The following is a 24,973-nucleotide window of genomic DNA, read 5'->3' on the forward strand; positions in this document are numbered from 1 at the left end:
TTTAGATTCCATCATTTGATGCTAGAAATGAATATAACATTTAGATGCATTTCATAGTTTGGCCAATAGTTTGAGATTAGTGTCATCCAATATAAAGTCTAGCTATTATCATCATCCAGACGCCGTTATTATCTCGCGCAAGCCGGGGTATTTATGTCATTATTTTGAGCAGGCCGGGGTATTTATGTAAAACTGATATCCAGAACCCTCCTTAAACCCTACCCAGTGATCACCAGGCTGAAGCCCAATTCCTTCACTCAGCCGATCAGTTGGTTTCGTCACGAGCACCGATGGCGAAGCGTCTGGTTCCAGCGTTCAATCGTATTCTTGTGGAGAAGATAGTGCCTCCGACGAAGACAAATACTGGCATCCTTCTTCCCGAGAAGAACAACAAGGTAGGATTAGATTCCCGTTCCTGGTTCTTACAATATTGGTTATTGATGAGCTTATGTGGGTTGTTAGCTTATTTCGTTGTTTTCGCGGGCTGGATTAAGAAGATCTCTATTTGCACTGTCGCTTTAACTCTTAAAATTGAGATCTTTTTTTCGGCTATGCCTCCTTGGCTGTTTTCTTCCACTTTCTTTGTGGATTACTCGCAAGTTCTGTTTATAGATTGGGAATATTGTGTCATGTGGCATACATGTTTCTAGTTACATGTGTACCTGTGATTGAAAGTACTTCGTTAACTATGTAATTCAATTCATTCACGGTTTGTGCATTGTAGCTGTTATTATCTTATTTTTGCTGCTCGTTAAAGGGCTTTTTGGTTGCATGCATTGCAATATAATGTCATGTTATTTTAAGATGATAGTGTTTTGGTTTTATGATATCCTTAAATACTTCATATAAATGTTGGATACAATGCATATATGTTCTAAATCAGTGTTATCTTGATGCAATTGAAATCTTTTTTTTGTAGTGGATCAACGGAAGAATCAGATCTACTAGAAAAAATTCCCAATTCAGGGAACAACACAAGCTCTAAGGCTTAAAAAAGGATATATATTCATCAATGATCTTTCCTACTACAATACTTGCATATTTATAGGCTAATAAGAACATTCTAGAAGCAAGTAGTAACAAACTTAGATAAGCTATTCTGAAGGGCTTATTTACCTAATGATGCAGCACATCATTCTCCCTCTACGTGAAAGAGTTCGACTCCGTTGAGGCATTTACTCAGTAGGGTGGTCGGTGTAGATATCATGAGCAACCCTCTTCGATAATTTTTTTTGTCTTTGATGCATGCCCACAAGCTCATTCTCTTGATGGCTTAATCTATTCATGTTGTTGCTCATCTTTATTACAGGTGAAATCAAATTATGAATGAGCATTAGGCAATCTGATGTAAGGGTTGCTCCTCCTGAAAAATCTTTGAAAATTATTTTCAGAGGCTTTGTAACCGATATCACTGGAGCTTTGTACTCAGTCAAACTTCCTTCAGTTAAATACCTCTTGTTGTTTAACCAAATATGCAAATTCACATCAATGAACCAGAGATCCAATGCATCAGTAATCCCAAACTCAAAAGAATGCTTGCTGCCATCTATAATTTTTCTCAAAAATGGAGTGATCACTATCCTCTCATCCTCACTGGATTCTTGATACGTTTCATGAGCAACCAATGGCACACCATTTTTATTCGTATGAGCACACAAATCATAACCACTTCTATATGCAATTCCAACATATTCAATACATCCATATGAGCACTCTATCTCAGCATCCCAACAGTTTGCAGCATAGTGAGCCATCTCATTCATTAAATGTTGCCGAAAACGCAAATGTGCTTTGTCTATACCAAAGCGAGTCAGAAAGAGTTATACTCTTCCAATGAAGTACCCAAGAGTCTCAGTTCCCTTCCTAATTGCTTCTCCAAGATCCATCAGCTTTGTTGATTTGCCAGCCCTTTGCAATTCCCTTGGAAACATAAGGAACTTTGATTCGTCTTCAGGATCCACAAAATGCTCATTCTCAGCTAATGTGAACACCCGCACTCTCAGCAGACCTTGCTTTGGGGAAACCTCTAAAATATGCTTCAATTTAGCTACCTTCACGGATGAAAGAGTTGAATCTTTCTCTAGTCCTTAAGCAAATGATCAGCCCGATAGCATGACCCTTTCTTTTTATCCCTCAACATTAGGTCCGTGAACTTATCTATGTTTCTTAAGGCCTTCAGGACTATCTCTGGCTTAATGCAAGGGCAACATACTTGAGCCTGCTCTATACATGTGGGATGAAGCAGGTGTTCTCATCATTGTTGCTATCATATTCTTGGCTTATACTATTCCTTTTTCTCGTGGGTGAACTTGTTAATCCCTTCTCCGAAGGAGATGAGTTCATGAGATCAAGCAGCTAGTTCTAAAGGTTGCTGTAGTTTATATTCATAACACTCAACTTTTCATTTAGCTTCATATTCTCGTCACTCTACTTCTGTACCTTCAACTTCATATCTCCAGCCTCTTCTCTACTTGGTGAATTCCTTTGAATTTGTATCGGATTAGTAGATCCAAAAGCTCTTGAACAGATCAGAGCTTCGATGATGAAGTGGATATATGATGTTGGTCGCGTTAAGGGATTGGGAGCGCGGGACATAGGTCATGTGTGGGCACTGCGGAGGTCGCGAGAGGAAGCGAAGGCAGAATCAAAGTAAGACTGTGGGATATCGGGCTCGACTCTAGATGTGGGATCGCGGGTCTGATTGCAAAAGGAGATCTCACAAAAGTTGGAGCATGCAACGAAAATGGACCGAGCAAATTGCTTGTGTAAGTGCGGTCGACAAGCTCGGGTGGTGCGTGCAACAACGAAAATGGGACCGAGCGGGTGATGAGTGTAGTGGCGACGTGCGGGGGGGGATCTTATCGGGTGATGGAGTGGAGGAGAGTATGGAAAAGACGCAGGCGAATCTGGAGGCAGAAGTAGGCCGCGCGAGTGCGAAGTGTGATCAAGTGTTTGGGAAGATTTCTGGGTATGGGTCTTCGGTACAAAAAAAAGTCAAAAGAGTAGGGAAACATGTCCTGCGTGAGCGAAGGTGCCGAGGCCGTGCTGATTGGGAGTGGACTGAAGCATGCGAAGTGTTAGAGACCGGATTGGGAGCGAGCGGCAACGACATAATCTTGCTGGAGGGGATCGAGATCGTGAGACGATGCGGATCTGGAGGCACACGAATCTGGTGGCGAATCTGTAGGCGAAAGCAAGTTCCGACGCGACATGTGGATTTGGGATCGTTTGTGTGAAGCGGATGAGAGGAGCGAAGACAAAGACGCTGGAATGATGGTCGAAGTCATTCATATTCTCTTTATGGAACGAAGTAAACTGTCTATTCAATCAAGTGGTGCATTCACTTCAGATTCGTAAAAGGCTTAATGGCTTCGATCGTTGTCGACAATCCACCTTCTTCGGTATCGATTGTCATTGATTACTCATATTCTTCTTCTTCAATCTGTCTTCTTCGCTTCGATCGTCATCGATAGCCCATCTTCTTCAGCAGCCCGTCATTCTTCACAAGCTTCAGGTTATGATACCAACTGATGTAGTGGTTCGGCAAAAAAATCGGATCTGCTAGAAGAAATTCCCAATCTAAGGAACAACACAAGATCTAAGGCTTTACAAAGGATATATATTCATTAATGATCTTTCCTACGACAATGCTTGCATGTTTATAGGCTAATAAGAACATTATAGAAGCTAGTAGTAACAAAATTAGATAATCTATTCCTAAGGGCTTATTTAGCTATTAATGCACCACATCACTTTTTAAGCCTTAAAATGTACTTTTAAGATAACATACAATATTTAAAAGAAAACACTGACATATGACTGACTTTTAAATAATGCTTACATCTAAATAGCACTGAACTAAACAGCCTACATTTTTTTCTTGCTGTATTAGACACCGAGCTTGATTGTTTGGTTGGCGATGAATATGAATAGCAACCATAGATTTGCATAATGCATCTTCATTCTAAAACAACATAGAATTTCCTTCACTTCCCTGTCAATGTAAAGAGTAGTTGTTTAAGAATAAAAAATTGCATTAGGATAGCTTGATGGAATTTGTGTAATGTTGGACCTTGATGGATAATATCCAAGAGTTGCACTAATCTCATTGCAAATTGAAGGGTAATGAAACCCATCCGGATGTGAAATCCATCAGGATTTACTGACACAACATTTTTTTCCAGTTCTTTGAGCTAAAGCTAGCCTGGAACTATTTTTATGTTGTTTCATGAATACCTTCGTTTGCCTTCTTGTTTATCTCTTATATTATTTATTTTCTTGATTTTGTTTTGAATATTTGTGAATATCAATTGTTTTTTTTTTCTTTAGGCAAATTTTTAGTCATTATAGTGCATTTCTTGATTCTACTTTTATATTTTGTTCTAATTTCCTGTAAGTTTACCATGTTTCTATTTGTGGTGTAGCTTAACTCTGGAAAAATTGTGGCTATTGGACCTGGGATTCGAGATAAAGATGGGAAACATATCCCTCTTTCTTTGAAGGAAGGAGATGTTGTTCTTTTGCCTGAGTATGGTGGAACTGAAGTGAAGCTCGAAGAAAAAAGGTATGGTTTCTTATTTTAATCTCTCATTTATTTTTGGCATGAGACATGGGATTTGCTATTGGTCCTAAAATTTAATCATCATTATTTTTGAAGCATATTTGTTTGTTTAGTGTGAGTTTCATACAGTGTTTTCTTGTCGTGGGATTGGCTTTTATGCTTTTTTTAAGGATAGAAACTAATCTTAAATATTTTAATTATTTAAAAAAAAGGCATGAAGCTTGTTATAGAGATGCATGCTTGACAAATTTCACTCACGGAGCTAGTGATTATTTAGTTTAAAGAAGATCACAAGATGGGCTTGAATTTGTGACCTCTGCGTTACAAACTAGTGAGCATACCATTGGAGCTAGAGCCCTTTGGTATTAGATGGGTGAAACAAGCTAATGTAAACAAAAGGATATGAAATCTATCTAATTTTATAATTAGTTGTGCTTGTTTGCATATGTAGCTATTGTATATAAGGATGTTTAAATAGATGGATTGTCAGGGTGTGTGCAATAAAGAGATTGAATTTGGGTTAGATGCATCAATGGTCAAGTATGTTTTAAAAAATCCATAATAAATTATAATTTTCGGTGGATTTCGGCGGAATTATTTTCATCACTAAAACACACGTTGGAAACAAGGTTTCGTTAGAATTTATATTTGTTGAAAATCTGCTCAAATTACGGACTTCCGATATCTATCAGTACAAAAAGACCAAAATTCCGACGTCAAAATCTGCTGGATTTCTTGTTAGAATTTTTGACAAATTTTTTTGTGGGAATTTTCCGTCAGAAATTTCTGCGGAGAGTTATGCCAAAAATTCTGGCAGATTTTGCTATCAAATTTTTTGTCGCTGCCTGTATCAAACATTTACAATGGATATACTATCGGATACTTATAGAAAAAAAAGAAGAAAACTCTGTAGTCTAATTTTTTATGGATACAAAAAATAAATAATGACATAATAACAACTCATTATATCATACAAATATAACTCAAAATTAATAATTCAACTAAAAATTATAAAAAAACCAGTCATTACACAAATATTTTGAACAAATTTATGTTCTACATTTGTACACAAAAATATGATTTTGGACATTAAAATGATTACAATATAAAGTAAATGTAATCGTCCTCAATCTCTTCACTCTCCTCGGCCTCCTAATTATGTTATTAATGTTGTTCCATTACTGCTCGCATCTCTGCTTGCATCTGATTTTGCTGCATGAGCATATCAACTTGAACTTGTCACATTTACTCTACTCAGGCAGAGTAGCCATCATTCAATTGACTATCTCCTCAATGTCTCTATCTTTATAGGTTGTTGAGCTGGACGACTATGACTCATATGGGTAGGCTTGTGAGCCTAATCCGTATACTCTCTTCTTATACATGCCTCCCACCATCTGTGATCACGTAATGTAGTTAGAGCACTAGTTGAGGGAGCAAGACTGGTGGAAAACAATTTAGCTATATCACGACAGGATATGAGAAGGAAGAGATTGGGAGATGATATGACTATGAGAGTTAGCAGTGAAAAAAAAGTAAATCTTTAGACAACTGGAGAGGATTTGAGACGACTGAGGGAAATGTACCGGAGTGTGCCCAATGTGGTGAGAGATATTGAAAAATATTTTCTGATGACTGGATATTATTTCAGATGTGAACAGTGAGGGAACCAAATGGTTGATTGTCCATTACAATGATAGGGATCGGGATATGGTTTTAAAGGGGAGCAGGCCAGACAGAGCTATAGAAAGAGGACTAGAGGATATAGTGAAGGATCTGTGAACATGACTGATGAAAGAGGAGAAAATGGAATTTAAAGAGGATTTTATGCTAATAAGGTTAAAATAATGGAATTCTAAATGATAGAGGCTTAGGCAGTGATGGAGATAAGGCTGAATCTAGTATAGTTTTTTGTTTGGTCTCTTATTAATTTTCACTTTTGCATTTTTTTAATATTTATTTGTTATAAATCATTTTTTTTTTATTTCACCTCATTTAAATTTTTTCAAGTTCCAGGAAATTAAAAAAGAGCATAAATTCACCTCTCATCTTGATTGAGTCATATATTTCAATTGGTACTAGATCTTCAGCTCTATTTTTAATTTAACCATCAATGGTGGACTTACTTATTCTGACACATGATTGTCCCCTCAGCAACACCGACTATCCCTCATTTTTATATAATATTCTCTTTGATTTTTGGAAGATACACATTAGTCAATTATTAAGAGAACAATATCCTTGTTTATTGAACATATTAACTGGATTATGCAATCCCTTGACAAGACTATAGTTGGAGTAAAGTTTGACAGTTATTTCAGAATGGGCTTTAGTTGAGCTAAAACTCAATAAATTAAACTCTAAGTTGATGAGTGATTTATATTGTGTTTTAAAACATGATTATATGAGACTCTCAATGATGGAGACTGTTAAAGATATTTGGCATAAACTTATAATACTTTATGAACGAAATAATGAATTTCAAAATACAAGTTTTAATAGATTAGTTCATGACTTTGAATTGTTATGTATGAAATATAATGAGTTTATTAGTTGCACGTATATAAGATTTTTGACAAATATAAACTCATTGCACTACTAAGTAGAAGATATAGTTGATTTGGCTAAAAAGAGTCCTCTACAACTTTAAGGCGTAGATTAGCCTCTTTATTTGAATTTGTGAAGGAAAAAGTGCTACTATTATTATCTGACTTGGCCTTAAGACTGTTTTGGAGTCTTTCATGTGCTTTCTCTCTCTCTTATTATTTTTTTCTTTCTTATTTTCTTTTCATCAACCAGGTCTAGGCTAATCCCACTTGATGTTCCCATATTTCTTACAATGAAAACATTTTATTCCGTCATATTTAGAAGTATTATGAGTTACATACGTATGAGCTTTATTTTTTTCCTACCTTGTTTCTCTTTTTCAATATTGATCGTAATTTTTTCGGTAATGTGAGTATCTCATTTGAGCCTTCATTCATCACTTTCAGATGTTCGTGTCTTTAAATTTTTAACCTGTAGGACTATCATCTTTTTTTCCCCATTTTCTTTCTTGTTTGGAATTTCTTAATGTGCTAAAAGAATCAAATATTTGTTCAAGTGAATAATTGAAAAGATCCTTAGATTTCTTAATTGCAAGTTCAAGCAACGAATAATCTTTATGCCAATTCTATATTTTTATATATTCTATTTAATGAGTGTGGCTAGTTTACAACTTTCATAAAATTTGTACATATATCGCTAATGAACTCATTATATTTCATGTGAAATAACTCAATTTATTTGACTAATCGTTTAATGATTTCATTTCTAATTTCATTATCTCTTTCACAAGTTTCTATAAATTAATCTCAAATGTTCTTGGAGGTCTCAATATTGGGACTTTTATATAATTATCTGGTTTTAGAGTAGAATAAAAGTCAGCCATAATTTTGGAGTTTAGTTTATCGAGTGCTACCTTATTTCAAATTCATTCCAAAAATGGCTACTCAACCTTTAGTCCATCTGCCTTAGTGTGGATCTTATATTCTAAGGTTGACATATTTCATTGATGAAGTTCTTCCAACAATTAAATGAAATATTGTCTAGAAATGGGAGCTTTGTGGTGGAGTGACTTGTAGTGTTGCTAAAGAGAATGTTATGTGCCATTGTGAGTGGGTCTGCTTTTGATGGTTAAGACACCAAAAAAAAAAAAAAAACACACAAACACTACTACCAATTGAAGGGCGTGGCACAACTAAGAGGGATGAGTTGGTGTTTTTTTTTAATTATTTGAACTTGCAAAATTAAAAGAGTGCAAAGTTTAAAAAATTGATTTGTCAGAAAGTTGCCCGTTGCAAACTTAGAAAAGGTGAAAAATTAGCAAGAGATATCACAATTTTACATGGTTCGGCCTCTCACTTTGCCAATGTCATCACCTGGATCTCCACCATCCAGGATTTTATTATTTTAATCTTGCTACCGTAATATCATGTCCTTCCCAGTGTAACAAGTTATAATTCCTTAAAACTTTATAATAAAGAGAGACAAATTTGTAATCTAATTATTTGATCAGACATAAATATATCAGAGAAAACAAATATAACTTAAATATTTTTAGAATAATCTTTTAAACTTGATAATTGTTCGAACAACTTCAAAGTTTTAGTTATTGATATGGAAGGTATGAGCTTAAGCTATAGAAAGATTTTAAGTTAAAATTTTTCTCAAGAAAGAATTTTGTTTTGAAGAGAATATGGAAAAGATGAAATATGAGAAATTTTAACAAGTTCTTTCATTCCATCTCTATTCCAAAAATATCTCATATTTGTAGTATCTTAAAATATATCAAATGTATATATAAGATTTTTCTTAAATGCTCTTAAAAAGAGGCTCCAACGACTGGTAAATACCTTCAAATAGCTCTCTAATGGTTAGCCAGGTTTTAATAAAGAGAGTTAATATTTTGAAAAATCATAACAAATTTAATTTTAATTGAAAGTATGCAATGTAACCTATGAAATTACATATAAATGCAATGAAATAAAAAATGAAGTCAAAGTTTAGTAATTATAAATGTTTTTTGTATAAATACTAATTTTTATGTAATTATATTAATTTTTAATTAAAAATGATCTTCTAAAACTATAAATATTTCATTTAAGAACACATTTATGTCAATGAGTTGTCATACAAATTTCATGTGAACATGAAAATTTTAAATCAAATTAACAAATTTGAAAAATATAAGATTATTATTATTTACTAACATAGTTAAGCATATTTAGTTAATTAAAAAATGATGCTCTTATATGAATCATACAACACTGCATTGTTAGTTTGAAGCCTTGGATGAAAAAAAGTGGAGGGTTGTATTAGGTAGTTGACAACCAGCATAAAAATTATCGAACAATCATGATATCAATATATTAATACATTGTGTCAATAATATTAGGTCGTTCCCTGAAAGCAATGTTCTATATGGCTTGAATACAATGAGAAGTATGCAAGAGCAGTTGCACAAGCATCCTGAAATAGTGTTAAATAACCAAGGGTACTTAAATCATGGATGGATGTGGGAAAAATAGTTAATCCATGAAATTAGAATTGGGATAAGAACCTGGAACATACTTACTCTTACAGGCAAATTAATGAAACTAATAGATATTGTTAGAATTCATAGAATTTGAGAAGGGTAAAAATACCTTCTAATTATTATACAAAATTATCCCTATTTATAGATCTATACAAGATGTCTTAATAAAGAAATAAATAACTTCTAATTGATACATAGTTGCCTCAATATAATCCTTCATAATTAAGCTACCCAAATATAGAAGGATATTGGCGTGATCCAGGTGAGCCTCCCACAGATTCTCATCCTGACCGTGGGATCAAATGCCAAGGGATGACTGATATTTTGACACTCCCCCTTAAGCTGGAGACCAGCTTGCAATTACTCGTTCAGAGTTAGAGCTGCATTGGTTATAGATAGGATATCAACCACAAGAGAAAGCTGGCAATGAAGGCCGATGATGGAAAACTATCCGCAAAATTCCGACAATTAAGACCGGTTGTGGGAACTTGTATTCTTCAGAATTCCAGCAATGAAGGCCGGTAGTGGGAACTTGTCCTCAAAATTCTGACAATGAAGGCCGGTAGTGGGAATTTTGTATTCATCAAGTTTCCAGCAATGAAGGCTGTATTGTGATATAGCAGTAATAAAGGCTGATTTGATCATGTCAGCAATATAGGCTTATTTGCTTGTATCAGCAATAAAAGCTGATTTGATCAACAATAAAGGCTGATTTGTTTATACCACCAATAAAGGCTGAATTTATTATACCAGCAATAAAGGCTGATTTGATTATGTCAACAATAAAGGTCGATGATTCTCTCCTTCTTGTTGTTGTTGAAATAACCGATTGGTCTTTTATGACTCGGACCGAGTAGTTACGCAAGCAGAAGTCTGTTTAAGAAAATCAAAGGCCACCCCATCCAGTGGAGAGGCTTCGGAGCCAACTTCACTGGAAGTTGCTGTAATGGTGACACAAGAGGAGCTCGAACTCATTTTTCGAAAATTTGACTCTAACGATGACGGAAAGATCTCGTCATTGGAGCTAGGCGCCATCTTCGATAGCCTAGGGCACACGACGTCAGCTGTGGAGCTCGCTCAAGTGATGAGCGAGGTCGATGCTGACAGTGATGGCTTCATCAGTCTTGAGGAGTTTGTGGATATGAATACTAGCAAGGTCGATTCCATCGTAGCGTTCGAGGATCTCCGCCGCGATTTCTTTGTCTTCGATCTTGATCGCAACAGTTCGTTATCGGCGGAGGAGCTCGCACGCGTGATGCACGACCTCGGCGAAGGGGTTTTCGTCGCGCAATGCCGGAAGATGACATATGGCGTCGATCAGGATGGCAACGGCTTCGTTGCTTCGTAGGAGGTGCGTCGCTTCTTCGGCTCCTTCGTGGTTGTTTGACTACACTCCTTCGACGACTTTCCCTTCCGGTCGGATCGGAAGTTTCGCTCCTTCGGCTCATTTGTGGTTGTTCGACTATCCTCCTTCGATGTCTCTCCCGTTCGGCTTCGGGTGCTTCACAAGAGGCGCTTCTTCGGCTCCTTTTGTGATGTTCGTCTACGCTTGCGCAAGTTCGGACCCTGCTGCGACGCCGGTGTTTGGTGGAATCGAAGCTTCCGTCTGGGGCAGCGACTGGCTGAATCGAGGGTTTCGTCCGTGGTTGCGCTGGCATCTTGAAGGGTATGCGGCTTCTTGCAGTGTCAGAAACTTGGAACATTCGGCAATGAAGGCCGCCCGATTTTCTTTGCCTCTGATACCATGTTATAATTCATAGAATTTGAGAAGGGTAAAAATATCTTCTAATTATTATACAAAATTATCCCTATTTATAGATCTATACAAGATGTCTTAATAAAGAAATAAATAACTTCTAATTGATACATAGTTGCCTCAATATAATCCTTCCTAATTCAGCTACCCAAATATAGAAGGATATTGGCGTGATCCAGGTGAGCCTCCCACAGATTCTCATCCTGACTGTGGGATCAAATGCCAAGGGATGACTGATATTTTGACATATATTATGATTTATACGAAGATAACTATTTAACATTTTTAGGAAACTAAATGTATTGAGAAAGGGAGTAGAAGATTGATATATTTTGATTTATCGTACTAGTTGTATGTATGATTATAAATAAGAGTTTGAATTATGATGTTGTGAAAATTAATAAAATTTGAAATATAATTATAGCTTTAAAAATTGTTATTGATGTCATGATTAATAATATTATAAGTACATATGTTTCTCAAGTATGTTTAGATATGTGTTTAAAAATAAAATTTAAAAAGTATTTAGAAGAATTAATACAGAGGGTTTCTCTTAAAGAAAGATTTTTTATAAGAGAAGATTTAAATGAACATATTGGTAGAGTGATAGAAGAGTATAAAACATTCATGATGGCTATGAGTTTGGAGCAATTAATGAATGCGATAGGACTACATTAAATTTTGCTTTAGTTTATGATTTTACAATTGTTAATATTTTATTTAAGAAAAGAGAAGAACATCTCATTAAATATAAGAATAGATATATTAACATTCAGATTGATTGTTTTCTTATAAGAAAAATAGATCGTTTAAATTAAAAAGATTTTAAAATTATTTTGAGTGATAGTCTATGTACATAGTATTTCCTATTAATTTAAAACTTTAAGATATAAAGGTGAAAAATAAAAGAAAAAAGTAAAATATTGTCCTAATATTAAATACGGTTTATTTAAAGAACGTTAATAAAATATTTTTGTGAGTAAGATTCAAAATCTTAAAATTTGGGTTGATCATGAGGAAGTTAATGTTATGTTAGAGAAAATAACTTGTGATATTAAAAATTTTATAAAGTAGTTGCTTGAAGAATAAAAAAAAGCTCAATAGTAAAAATAGTTGGTGGTGGAATTAAAATGTGCAAAAAGATAAAAAAAGAAAAATATTTTTTATAAAAATTAGTTTAGATGCAAAAGTTCGAAAAATTGAAAAAGATATAGAGGGGCTTATACGGATTCTAAGAAAATAATATTTGATGCAAAAAAATTAGTTTTTAGTAATTTATATGATATATTAAATGCTAAGGAGGGCGAATGATGTATGTATAACTTAGGCAAGTAAAGAGAAATAAAAATTTAGTTCAAGTGAAGTGCATTAAGGATAAATATCTAAAAGTAATTTTTTAGAATAGAATATTCAACATAGGTGGATGAGATATTTTGATAAAATTTTTAATGAAGGATGTTAGAATACAATTGACAATAGTATCTTAGGATAAATAGATATCTTTTTAATCATCGTATTAATAAAATCAAAGTTGGAGAGGTTTTAAAGAAAATAAAGTGTAAAAAAATAGTCTGACCTAATGATATTTCAATAGATGTGAAAATTCTTATATGATCAAGAAATTTCTTGGCTTATTAAATCTTTAATATTATTTTGAAGACTTAAAATATGTCAGATGAGTGGAGAAGATGTTTGTTGGTTTCTATTTTTAAGAATAAAGGTGATGCATAGAAGTGTGTAACTTATAAAAGAATCAATTTAATGTGCTATATATTAAAATTATGAAAGAGAGTAATTGAGCATATGTTACAACATGATACTAATATTTCTCAAAATTAATTTGGATTCATGCTGAGTAGGTCTAATATGGAAGCTATATATTTGTTGAGAGGTTTGATGGAGAAGTATAGAGAGGTTAAGGAGGATCTACATATGATATTTATTAATTTAGATAAAATATAAGATAAAGTTTTAAGAGAAGTGCTCTTGAGAGTTCTAGAAAGAACGGAGTTAATAAAGTTTATATTCAAGTCATTAAGGATATGTATATATGAGTTGGTACTTTTGTTCAAACCTAAGGCGGTTTGATCAAGTATTTTCCTATTTCAGCTGGATTAATATCAAGGATCAGTTTTATGCCTATATCTTTTTGCTTTAGTCATGGTTGTTCTTATTAATCATTAAAAGAGTATGTACCTTGGTGTATCCTTTTTGTTGGTGATATTCTTCGTGTTGACAAAATTAGAGAGGGAGTTGATGAAAAACTTAAATTATAGAGGTTAACATTAGAGTCTAAAGGTTTTCTTTTGAATATATCTAAATTCAAATAAATTGAGTGTAATTTTAATAGTAATAGATCTAGTCGTGGGATTGTGACATTGCATGATAGAAATCTTTTAGCAAACAATTGCATTTTTTCATCTCACAACTGAAATATAATGGGTATTTTGAATGTTATTATAATCATATTATGAAATAAGTCTCTCCCCACTCGCTCATGCCTCCAATTCTCTTTCCTATTGGTCTTATGCATTGACCACTACTTTGCTATATACCTTTCGTGATGTCTCTCGTCTCCACACTTCATCTTCTCTCCCAATATGCCAAACTTTTTGGTGCTTCTCTCGATTACTACAAATTCTGTAGTTTTGGTTGTCTCTATTACTAACCTTATTCCTTACGCAAACTTGATCCTCGTTCTGCAACATGTGTCTTCCTAGCTTATTCTTTCACTCAAAGCACTTTCCTATATCGAGCATTTATCATATCTGTACATTGCTACATTTTAAATTTAACCAATCATTTTTTCTTTCGCTTATTTTCAATCTCACTAGGAACACCCTTTTTTTATATAGTTTCACTAGCATCCCTTTATATCTCCAATTTTGACCATAGATATATCATCCGTATATTGCCACCCATATCTAGTTAATCCCATCATGTCCCAACTCCACAACCAGCCCTCCTCTATTCCTTACACTTACGCCTCTTAGGTATCCGCTCAATTTATCTCATGAATCATATTATGAGGTAGGTTTTAAGCTTGTGTGAAAGCTTGAAATTTTGTAGATATTGATTTGATATCCATGTATGAATCACATGGTGATGCAAGTACCAAATTTTGTGTGAAAACTTGAAATTTGTTAAGGCGATCTTACATAAGATAGCTGTGGCTTTGAGAGTTTAATTGGTATATAGTTTAATCGATGAATGAAATTTAATTGACATAGAGCCATAAGATAATAATGAATTTTTGTGAAGGAGTTGAGAAGACATTGAGAATAAATAGAAGAGGGATAGTAGGAGAACAAAATCAGTAGTTCGGATTTGTGAGTTCCAAGTGTCATCTCAAAAATTGATTTATCTCCCTTTTTGAGGAATTTCTAGGAAGGCAATTTGATAGGAAACACTTGGATTTCCAAGTGTTTCTCACCAAAACCAAGTAGATCCAATGTGAAACTGCTGTCCACAGCAGAAATCAGCCAAGAAACAGGGAAAAACAGGAAGAATATGCTAGAAAACTGAGAAGAATTCACAGAAATCAATTGTATTCCAATAGTAGAACCAAGACAATAAGAAAGATACAATGTTCTTCGATTCGAGAGGAAGAACAACTCTCCGACAATCTCCGGCAACGCCAAGAGCCCAAGCAAGAAAACCTAGATCTCAAATTACATTCAAATTCAAGATGAGCCCTTCTCCCTCCTAATCCTCCTAATTAACAATAAAGGATTCCTACAAATTACCTAAACAGCCCTTTGCATTCAAAAATTTCCTCCCACATAATCAAATCAGCCCCAAGTGGGGTCCACCTTGTCCGCCCCCTCCTTTGGGTGTTTCCGCCTCCGCCTGGTGTAGACCCGGGCTGAATTGGGTCCAGCCGGCCCCTCTTGGGCCGGTTCAAGCGTAACACAATTTTTTGTATTTGTATGATATTTTTATCTTTAAGTTAATTTTCTCATGCTTATCTATTGGGACTTGGGTTTTTTTTTTTTGGGTTGAGGTGTATGATGGTTTTGATAAGCATAAGCATGTTGAGTGTCCTTTTATTATGCATCATAATTGTGGCTTTTTTTTTAGTAGATCAGACTTAAGCTAAATAATATAAACTATGGTGCTCTTCTCTTTTTAATGTTTGATGTCATCTGTATTTATTTTATGATTAATCGTTCTTTCTTTGAGATTAATTTTTTTTTGCATCAATTGGGGTGTATTTTTTTTGTACCTTGCATCAGAGTGGTGGCTTATCAGGTATACAATGATAATGAAATATTGAGATTGAGGCATTTGATGATTTAAAGAGTTTTGGGATTTGGAGAGCCAAAATACATGGTGTTTTAGTTCAATGGGAACTTAAGGAGAAACAACTTGGGCATATCGAGATGCTTGAAATCATGAGTGAGAAGACATGATAGAGATGAATGAGAAAGTTCTTAGTTATTTAACCATGATTGGCATGCGAGGTTTAGAGGAAATAATTGTAGAATATTTGTAACTGAAGTTAAGAGTTTTTATACATGATTAAAAGTTTCTCCAACAAATATTATCAGACGCAAAGACTATTTGCTTCACATTTAGGGAGATACGCCTCTACTAAATTGCATCTGAATGAATTTAATTCTATCTTTCGTGATTAGAAGAATATTAATGATCAAGATCATACTTTGTTGTTGTTATGCTATTTCTCCTTGAAAGCTTCTATGAGACACTGCACAATATGGACATGAAATAATAGGTTTATAAGATGACAATAATTATTTTTTTTTCTAAGAGGGTAATTACTAAGCTGAGGGGTTTTATAAACCAGCTTAATGTTTGTTATAGGTCAGCATATCTTATGAGCCTAAGCCCCTCTTCTAATCATGGCTGGAGCTAGTCTCAATAAATTTTAGGATTTTATTTGCTTTTATTACAAAATGAAAGGACCCATAAAGAGAAATTGTCCTCTCTTAGAAAAGAAAAGATCAATGTGAATATGATGATCGCCATAAGAAGTTGACAAATGCAAATGTAGTTGCTGATTAATCAAGTTTTTGATAGTCAATTGACACACTAAAAGAGAGGTGAGTTGGAATTTAAAAAAATATTGGTTTTAGTAATTTTAAAGTTTTACAAATAATGCTAATGAAAGTTTAATAATTTGATAATAAAATACTGCATGAAAGCCATACATTATGCTACAATTAAACCTAAATTAAAAATAAATAAATGTAGGAATTAATAAATACATAATGTGCATATAGAGAATAAACAAGTTGACACCATATAATTTATTGCACTTAAATATATTAAAAAACTCACTTGTATTTTTATGCAATCCTACAATTTTTATGCAATCCTACAAGTGCTATTCCATAAGTTTAATTAAGTTGTAGATGAATGGTAAAGAGAGTTGAGTTACTATTAAAATCAATGCAAATTGATTAACTTAACTACACTATTTATTTAATTTATTCACTACAACTAAATTACATTAGTGTCCAAATAATCATAAACTACTAATAATGGTGAAAATAAATAAACTATTTTGCGAGTTACTTCTAATAATTTGTGCTTGATTAAATAAATTTATTCAAATAAGCTTATTATAATATTAATTATAACATTTACTGCATTAATATTCCAAATATTAATATTATAAATAAAATGAAATCTAAGTACTAGAAAGTAAATATATAAAATTTATGGACACTAAGATAATTACGTGATTTGATCAACCCATAGTCCTATGCCAACGCCCAATAACACTCGAAGTTTGTCTCTCCAACTTCCTCCACCCATAGTCCTATGCCAACGCCCAATAACACTCGAAGTTTGTCTCTCCAACTTCCTCCTTAATGGCGGAGAAAAATATAGTATGAAAGATATAAAATAAAGTAATAAACAAATAGTTGATACTAAGAGATCAAATAAAAGATATTATCATTAATGAAGAATTGCAGGAAGGATGTTGGATAAACACTTGATGCATCTCTTGGGATATGTTAATTTGGTTTAACAAAGTAAGTTCTGGAATAAGTTTTTCATTATTCGTTAACATCTTATTTATATATTGTCTCAAAATATATCTAAAGCATAGAAAAAAAAATCTACTTAAAATGCCTTGAAAATAGCTAGAAAATTTATAATGAAAGGACAACTGACATCTAGTCTAAATCCTTCTAATGGCGTAGGCTAGTCAAATTTTAGTGGAAATAATTAATACTTTGAAAAGTCATAATAAGTTTAATTTTTAGTGAAGTCTGCCCAATTTCATCTATTATACTATGATTTCTTTATTAATATTGATTTTTTTATATGTTGGTAAAATTATAAATATATTAAATAAGCTCTAAGAAATCTAAAAGTTTCAAGTAAAAATAAAAAGTTTTAATCTAGTTAATGGAGAAGATTTAAGCTTATGATTTTTAGTTAACATAATTAAGCTTAACTCTTTTTGGCAAATTCAATGCTATGTATCAATCATGTGAATTATGTAAACTTGCCAACTTAAGAAACACGTAATTAAAGAATTTTAATTTTTAAGTAAATCTCATTTTATTTAGGTAGGTGATTAATGATAAAATTATTGTAGTAAGCAAAATTTGACATAATGAAATATTTTGAATCAATTCAAGACTCAAACTTATAGATGTCATCATTATAATGATTAGCTAATTAAGCATATAATCACAAAATTAAATCATATTAAACATATTACATAATCAATAAAATAAAATAAAAATAATGGAAAGAATAGTAAACTAATTTTAATAAATCTAAAAAATATAGTATAATTTTATATAATTTAAAGAAAAAGCTTTGAATAGTTTTAATCCGATTATCATGTTTTTATCATTCATAAGATTATTTGATAAATTCTATTAAATAAAATATTCTGAATGCTAAAAATTCCTCGACTAAGCTTTTACCAACATATCTTGGAGTCTATGTCTTCACTTCAAGTCTTGTACACTTTATCATATATCCAGGTAATCATTTTTTTTATTAAGCTTAATATAATCATCTAATTAACGTAATAGTTATGAAATGATAAAATATGAAATACTCATTTAGAAAACCATTAGACAAAGTTTTCTATCATAAAATCAAATAAGGAGATACACATGAGTTTATACCCAATATTTATAATATTGGTGATGCTCTTTTGATGAGTGATGGAGATGTGCGCAAGGGATAATGAATTATGAAATTAGGGTTCTTCAAGTTAGCATGTGTTATATTTTGGAGATTTTTTCATTTTTGAGCCAAAATTTTTGGGGTTGCATTTGCATGAAAAATGATTCTTTATGTAAGATTGAAGGTTCAAACATTGTCAAGTTGATAACATATGATAGTGTGATTGTTTTTTTAACTGGAGTCAGGCATGTATAAAATTTAAGGAAAAAGTTGATTTCCTTAATTACTATTATTGTTGCATGATTTAGGCTCTTTGGTGATACTAATGCCCTTGTGTATTGTACTCAACATGATGAGGAGTCTTTAAAAAAAAATCTAAATTCTGTCATAATATTGGATCAAGGAGAGATTTGTGAGATATTGACTTAATATCATGTATGAATCATATGGTGAGATAGGTATCAAGCTTCTTATATGAAGCTTCAAAATAAGAAAAATGATCAAAATAATCATTTAATATAGTTGAGAACTATTTTAATCTTTCATATAGAGTCAATGGATCATTTTGATCATTTTGTCCTTTCAAAATATGTTTGGTGATTTTGCACAAGTCATCTAGTTTTGCATTGGGTTAGTGATTATATAAGTCTGCATATTGAAGCTTAACTAATATGAAAACATGTGGTAATCTTTGGTTTATATGGAGTTGAGAAAGAATTGAGAAGAGAGAGAAGAGTGAGTGAAGGATACAAAAATAAAAGGAATTCATAAGAACTTAATGAATTATTGGTACTTGTTTGGAGGAATTTTTTAAGTTGGTAATTTTTTATATTTTTTATTTCTCTTTTTTTTTTCATCTCTCTTAATCTATTTCTTATTTATATTGTGAGACTTGTGACTTCTTTCTTTCTTTGTTGAACGAGGGTGTACTTGAATTTTGGGAAGAAATTGTTGATAACCATTTTATTTTACACCACAATTGTGACCTCTTTGTTGATGGATTGAAACCTCTTTCATTTTTCAATGTAGGTTTACTTAAGCCGAACCATGTAAATTTTACTTAAGAAGCTTGATCTTTTCTATAATTATTTTGTAGTTCATCATAGTTTTTTTTTTTTTTAATTTTTTAATTTTTTTTAATTTTATTTTATTTTTTAATTTTTTTTATTGCAGTTCATCATAGTTGTTCCTTGGTTGATGCCTATATTAATTATAGCATAAAGTGAGTGTACTCCTTCCTGTAACAACAACACCATTGTGCCTCTGTCTCCTCTACCACCTTCACCAAAAAACCTCTTCAACTAAATAGGACTCCCTCCCTCCACTTCTGACACCTAAACATGTGAATATCACGCTCCTCACCATAGCGCATGGCTCATCATCCGTGCTTATTGTATAGCAAAGCTTGGTATGTTAAAAAAATGTATTTTCTTCACTTTTAATAGGCTTTAACACAAAATGCATTACCCTTATGGTGCGCGATATTTATTTCTTTCATATTATCTCTATTATTATTATTATTATTATTATTATTATTATTATGTAATTTCTATTTTTTATTAAAATTTTCTTTTCTTAGAAGGGCTTTATACCTCTTAAACAGTTAACCAGGCATGCATTTGACTTAGTTTTTCTTCACAGCTCTTCTTAGTAGGAGTTCGAGTTTTTGGTTTAGGTGACAAAGACGAGGGCTAAATGCTGAAATTCATCCAAATCTTTTGTTCATTGATTCTTTCTAGGATCTTTTACCATTTGCTTGCTTATAGTTAAAGCCACCCCTACTCTCAATACTTAATTCTGTCTCAACTCCAATATCAGAGGATTTGCTTACTCGAATATGCTTGACAGATAATAAAACGGTTGCTACACCACTTGCTACTGCTCTCTTATACATTGAACTCTGCAGAATGTTATCTTATCTATCTCAAAGTATTGTTGGCAGCCTCTTGAACCTGTTGTTTTCACGCCCATAAATGACTGAACCTTGGCAACCCCATATCGATTCCTTGACAACTCATGAGCAAATCTCGGCAGTTCATTCTGCATCCATGGATCAGCAACCCCGTAAGAATAGTTTAAAATTCAAATTTAAATTCAATTAGGAAAATAGTTAAGAGTCAAATGTGCATATTGTTGTAAATGCTGCATATATTTTTCCCTTTGATATTCCCTTAAAATAGTCTATTAATTTCGACATGCTACCATTCTTGAAATCCAAGAAAAAGGAATAAGAATTTCTCTTCACCATGATTCTTACGAAATTCATCCACATCACAACAGCCAACGTGTCTACAGAGTATGGTGTACATGAAAATTTTTTTTTAAAGGATGGGATAAAAATGATTGGCTGAAACCTAGTAATTGATGCCATGTTTTTTACTAATTTTGTGCTTGAGTTTGCAAATTCTAATGACTGAGCACGGTGTAGAGGCAGTTATTTTTTGGCGATGGGCTAAAAAATGATAGTTTAAATCCAGTCATTGATGCCTTGGTTTTATAATTTTGCTAATTACATGTATTATTATTTGGGTTTCCTGAACAATGGCATTGATGCATTGTAGCTTGGGTAGTTAGGTTTGCAAAACGCTCAGGCATAATTCAGACGTCATTGCATGGTTTTCAAATCCTAGCATTTGATGTTAAAGTTCCGTCATATCTGTCATGGCTTGCACTAAACAATGCAAACATTGGTCCTTGTCTTAAGAAAAGGATAAATTATAGGATCTTTTTGTTAAAACTTTTAGTAAAATTGTTCTTTTTCATCATGATGGCAAATAATAGAGAGGTTCAGGCAAATTTTCATTCTTCTTGTTGGCCATATTTTGGTATTTAATCTACTTTTTATGTCTTTTCAAATGAATTATTGGTGGAAATTCATAAGGTTTAACCTATTTTGGACACTGCGATAGCTGTAACTAGTATTCCTGATAGAGATGATGGTTGCTTTTCAGATGCTACTCTTGTGGAAATTGTCAATTAATAAATGCTTATTTATAGGATAATTTTATGGGTCTTAGAATGTATAGGAAGTGTGAATTTTATGAATTTTTAACTTATAATGTTGTGTTTCGTCTCAGGGATATGGATCCTGAGCAAAATGTCACTGATGACATTGGGAATAAAGAAAGGTTGGAGCTACCAACAATGAACCCTGAGCCTATTGTCACTGAAGGCAATGTAGGTGAAGCAGGGAGGGCGTTACCTACAGTAGCAGATCCTCTAGGAGATGGCAACAACTCCACAATGAGGTCATTTGCTCAGATGATGGCAGTGATGACTCAGATGATCAAGAATTCCCAGACTCAGGCCAATGGCAGTGGGAGTACTTCTATGGATAAGAACTTAAAGCTGTTTATAGATATGAAACCTCCGTTGTTTTCAAGTGGTGAACCCTTAGAGGCTGAGAACTGGTTGATGAGAATAGAGAAGATTATGGAGGTCATGTATTGCCCTGAGGATAAGAAGGTTACTCTTGCTGCTTATGCCTTTGATGGTGAAGCAGAAAGGTGGTGGCGGAGCCAGTTGCAAGAGACATTTGGAGGGCAATCCAGTAGTCAAGTCTCCTGGGGAGAGTTTGTGAAGGTATTCAGAGACTGGTTTGTACCTATGTCATTCAGGAGACAAATGCAAGATAAGTTTAACAGACTTGTTCAAGGAGATCGTTCTATTTCACAGTATGAGGCAGAGTTCACTATGCTGTCTAGATATGCCCCTCACCTGATACCAAATGCTGAAGAAAAGTGCCACCGCTTCCTGTCTGGACTGAAGGATATAATAAGGCAGCCTCTCATACCTATTGGGATTGAAGACTATTCCACTTTAGTGGAAAGAGCCCGAATGATTGAGATGGACTTACAGGCGACTCAGAGGAGGAGGGACTTTCATAAAAGAAAGATTGAGGGCAGGTCAAAGCCCACTCAGTCTGCTCAATCTTCTCAGTCTGGAGTGTCTACTTGGAAGAAGCCCAGACACAACATTTCTAACAGCAGTGCTTCAGCTGCTACAATATGCAGCAAATGTGGAAGGATGCATAAGGGAGAGTGCCTTTTTGGCACTAACACTTGCTACTGGTGCCATCAGCCTGGACATATGACAAAGTCTTGCCATCTTCTAGGACAAAAATCTGCTATAGAGACCAGGACATACAATAATACTCAGAAGGTCAATACTGAATCAGTGGATATTTGATCGGACTTAACCTTTGTAGAAGAACCTGAAAGGATCATAGATTATAGTGTGAAGCAACTACGAAACCAACAGATCCCTTATGTTAAAGTCTTATGGAAACATGAATCTAAAAAGGATGCAACTTGTGAGGAGTGAGAAGTGAGGGTGATCCATCCTCATTTGTTTGGCTAAGGTATGGTTTTTATTTATTGTATTGTTTTTAAATTTCGATGACGAAATTTTTATTAAGAAGAGAGAATTGTAAAACCTGAAATCGACGATCATAAGCGTTGCAAGCATCTCGACACGTCGTGATGAAATTTAAGTGAAATTTCAAAGTCATCAGATTTCGAATATATTAATTTTATAAAATTCTACGCAAAATTTCAAGCAAATTGATATAAAGAACATTTAGCAAATTTCGCCTAAATTTGAAATTTAAAATCATTGAAGTTTCATAATGTCTAAACTACACTTAGTAAATATTAAAGCGAAGATATTTCAAGTGAGGGCAATTAAGACTTTATGCAATTAATATTAACTCTCATTCCTCTTAAGGGGACCAAATTTTCATTCGGTCCCCATTATTTCTTTTGGCCGAACCGTGCGAAGGGGAGGTGGACGTGAGAGACGAATGCAAGGGCGACGGGCGGCAGCTTCGACGGCTTTTCCGGCGAAGGGACTTGGGGGAAAACATAGAGGAGACTAAGGGGAGACTAAGGTATGCATTAGAATTTACATTTTTTCTTTGTTCTCAAAGATTTTTGGAAGAAATATTTTCTAAGGTTTAAGAAAAACTTTGAATTTCTTTAGGAAATTAAAGGAGGATTGTTAGGAAATGTTATACGAAGAAAATTAACAACAAAAATCATGTTTTCCCCAAATATTTTTGAGATTTGAAAATTAGGTTTTTTCCTAAAAATTGAAATTTTTTTAAAGAGCTTTCACAAAACTGTTTCCTATGGGTCCTATAAATGCTTCTAAAATGAAATTTTTATGATATGAAATAAGTGTTCTCCGTACGATCGTCTTTTCCCGCCCCGTTATTTCGGGCTAGCCAGGCCGGGTCGTGACATAATAAAAAGGTTTAGGCAAATTTTCATTCTCCTTGTTTGTCATATTTTGGCATTAAATCTACTTTTTATGTCTTTTCAAATGAATTATTGGTGGAAATTCATTAGGTTTAACCTATTTTGGACAGTGATAGCTGTAATTAGTATTCCGGATAGAGATGATGCTTGGTTTTCAGATGCTACTCTTGTGGAAATTGTCAATTAGTAAATGCTTAACTAGAGATGGTCTAACCTCACTTTTGTCTAAAGAGAAAATGATCAAAATAATTCCTCAGACTCTTTATGAAATATCAAAAGTAATCCCTAACTATATTGAATGATCATTTTGATATCTCAAAACTTCTTAAAGACATACTAAAATAGTCCCATCATGAAACTATTTTAATTTCTTTTAAAAGACTAAAGAGATCAAAATAGTCCTTTAATATAATTGATGATCATTTAATTCTTTTCATAATATTAAGAAAACTTCTCTAATATTTGTTATCTAAAACTAAATTTCTTAGACTGTGGATATAAACTAATGACATAAGCCGATCAAGTGATCTTGCTACAAATTACATTAACATATTGAACTGAAAAGGATTGAAGAGAAGATTAGAACTGTAAGAAAATGCTGTTATTAGTCTGCCCTTTTTATTTTTTCCTTAAATTGCTTCCCAGAATTTATTTATGTCGTTAGATTGTAGCTAATGTTAATCATTTGGAACTTTTGTAGTTACCACCTCTACAGAGATGATGACATCCTGGGGACGCTTCATGAATAAGAGGCGTTGCAGAGTTCAATATTTCTTGTTCAAAATTGAGTTCAGGTAGCCTTTTTATGTTATGTAAAAGTACATCTTTTCCATTGTAAAAGATGGAAATTGTTGTCATTTTGGATCTGCTGCTGGCATATTTTGCAAATTTTCATTTTAGATGTTCTTCTGACTTGCAAAAATTATACTTTTTATAGTATCATCAGACAATTAAATATTTATAATTCGAATTGTTTCTTGATTGCATGGGCGGATCACCCACTAAGTTTAGGGTGGGCAAATGACCACCCTCAAAAATTTTTTTAATGTTGAGAGGGGTAATTTTAGAATTATGTTCCTCCAAAAAAAAAAATTATCCTAATATGACTCATCTGACTTTGTTTGTCCATCCATCTGAAGTTTGAAGTTCCAAACGTTTACTCTTCAGTGTTGGCGAATTGCATGCAGCTTTCGGCCTACAAA

The 24,973-nt window shown here is 33.3% G+C and overlaps 1 protein-coding gene across 3 annotated transcripts; it reads left to right on the forward strand.

Moving 5' to 3' along the window:
* Window positions 1–205: 205 nt before the first annotated feature.
* Window positions 206–24,735, forward strand: LOC110114124 (10 kDa chaperonin, mitochondrial). 3 transcript variants are annotated; one of them, XM_020846892.2, is made up of 4 exons: window positions 206–395; window positions 4,425–4,564; window positions 21,591–22,873; window positions 24,472–24,735. In XM_020846892.2, the coding sequence occupies exons 1-3, from the start codon at window positions 291–293 to the stop codon at window positions 22,699–22,701; spliced, it is 1,356 nt and encodes a 451-aa protein (XP_020702551.1). In that variant the 5' UTR covers window positions 206–290; the 3' UTR covers window positions 22,702–22,873; window positions 24,472–24,735. The 3 variants fall into 3 exon arrangements, with proteins under 3 accessions (XP_020702551.1, XP_020702566.1, XP_020702559.1); XM_020846907.2 differs by lacking the exon at window positions 24,472–24,735 and having other exon boundaries at window positions 209–395; window positions 4,425–4,563; window positions 21,589–21,732; XM_020846900.2 differs by lacking the exon at window positions 21,591–22,873 and having other exon boundaries at window positions 211–395.
* The last annotated feature ends 238 nt before the right edge of the window (window positions 24,736–24,973 follow it).

Source organism: Dendrobium catenatum, unplaced genomic scaffold (assembly GCF_001605985.2).
Source record: "Dendrobium catenatum unplaced genomic scaffold, ASM160598v2 fragScaff_scaffold_1557, whole genome shotgun sequence".
Lineage (NCBI taxonomy): Eukaryota > Viridiplantae > Streptophyta > Magnoliopsida > Asparagales > Orchidaceae > Dendrobium > Dendrobium catenatum.

Excerpts from the sequence above, each read along its gene's own strand:
- LOC110114124 (XM_020846892.2), top strand. The coding sequence starts at position 291 with ATGGCGAAGCGTCTGGTTCCAGCGTTCAATCGTATTCTTGTGGAGAAG. Across the intron at positions 396-4,424 it reads TTCCCGAGAAGAACAACAAG|CTTAACTCTGGAAAAATTGT; the intron begins GTAGGATTAGAT and ends TTTGTGGTGTAG. Across the intron at positions 4,565-21,590 it reads GTGAAGCTCGAAGAAAAAAG|GGATATGGATCCTGAGCAAA; the intron begins GTATGGTTTCTT and ends GTTTCGTCTCAG.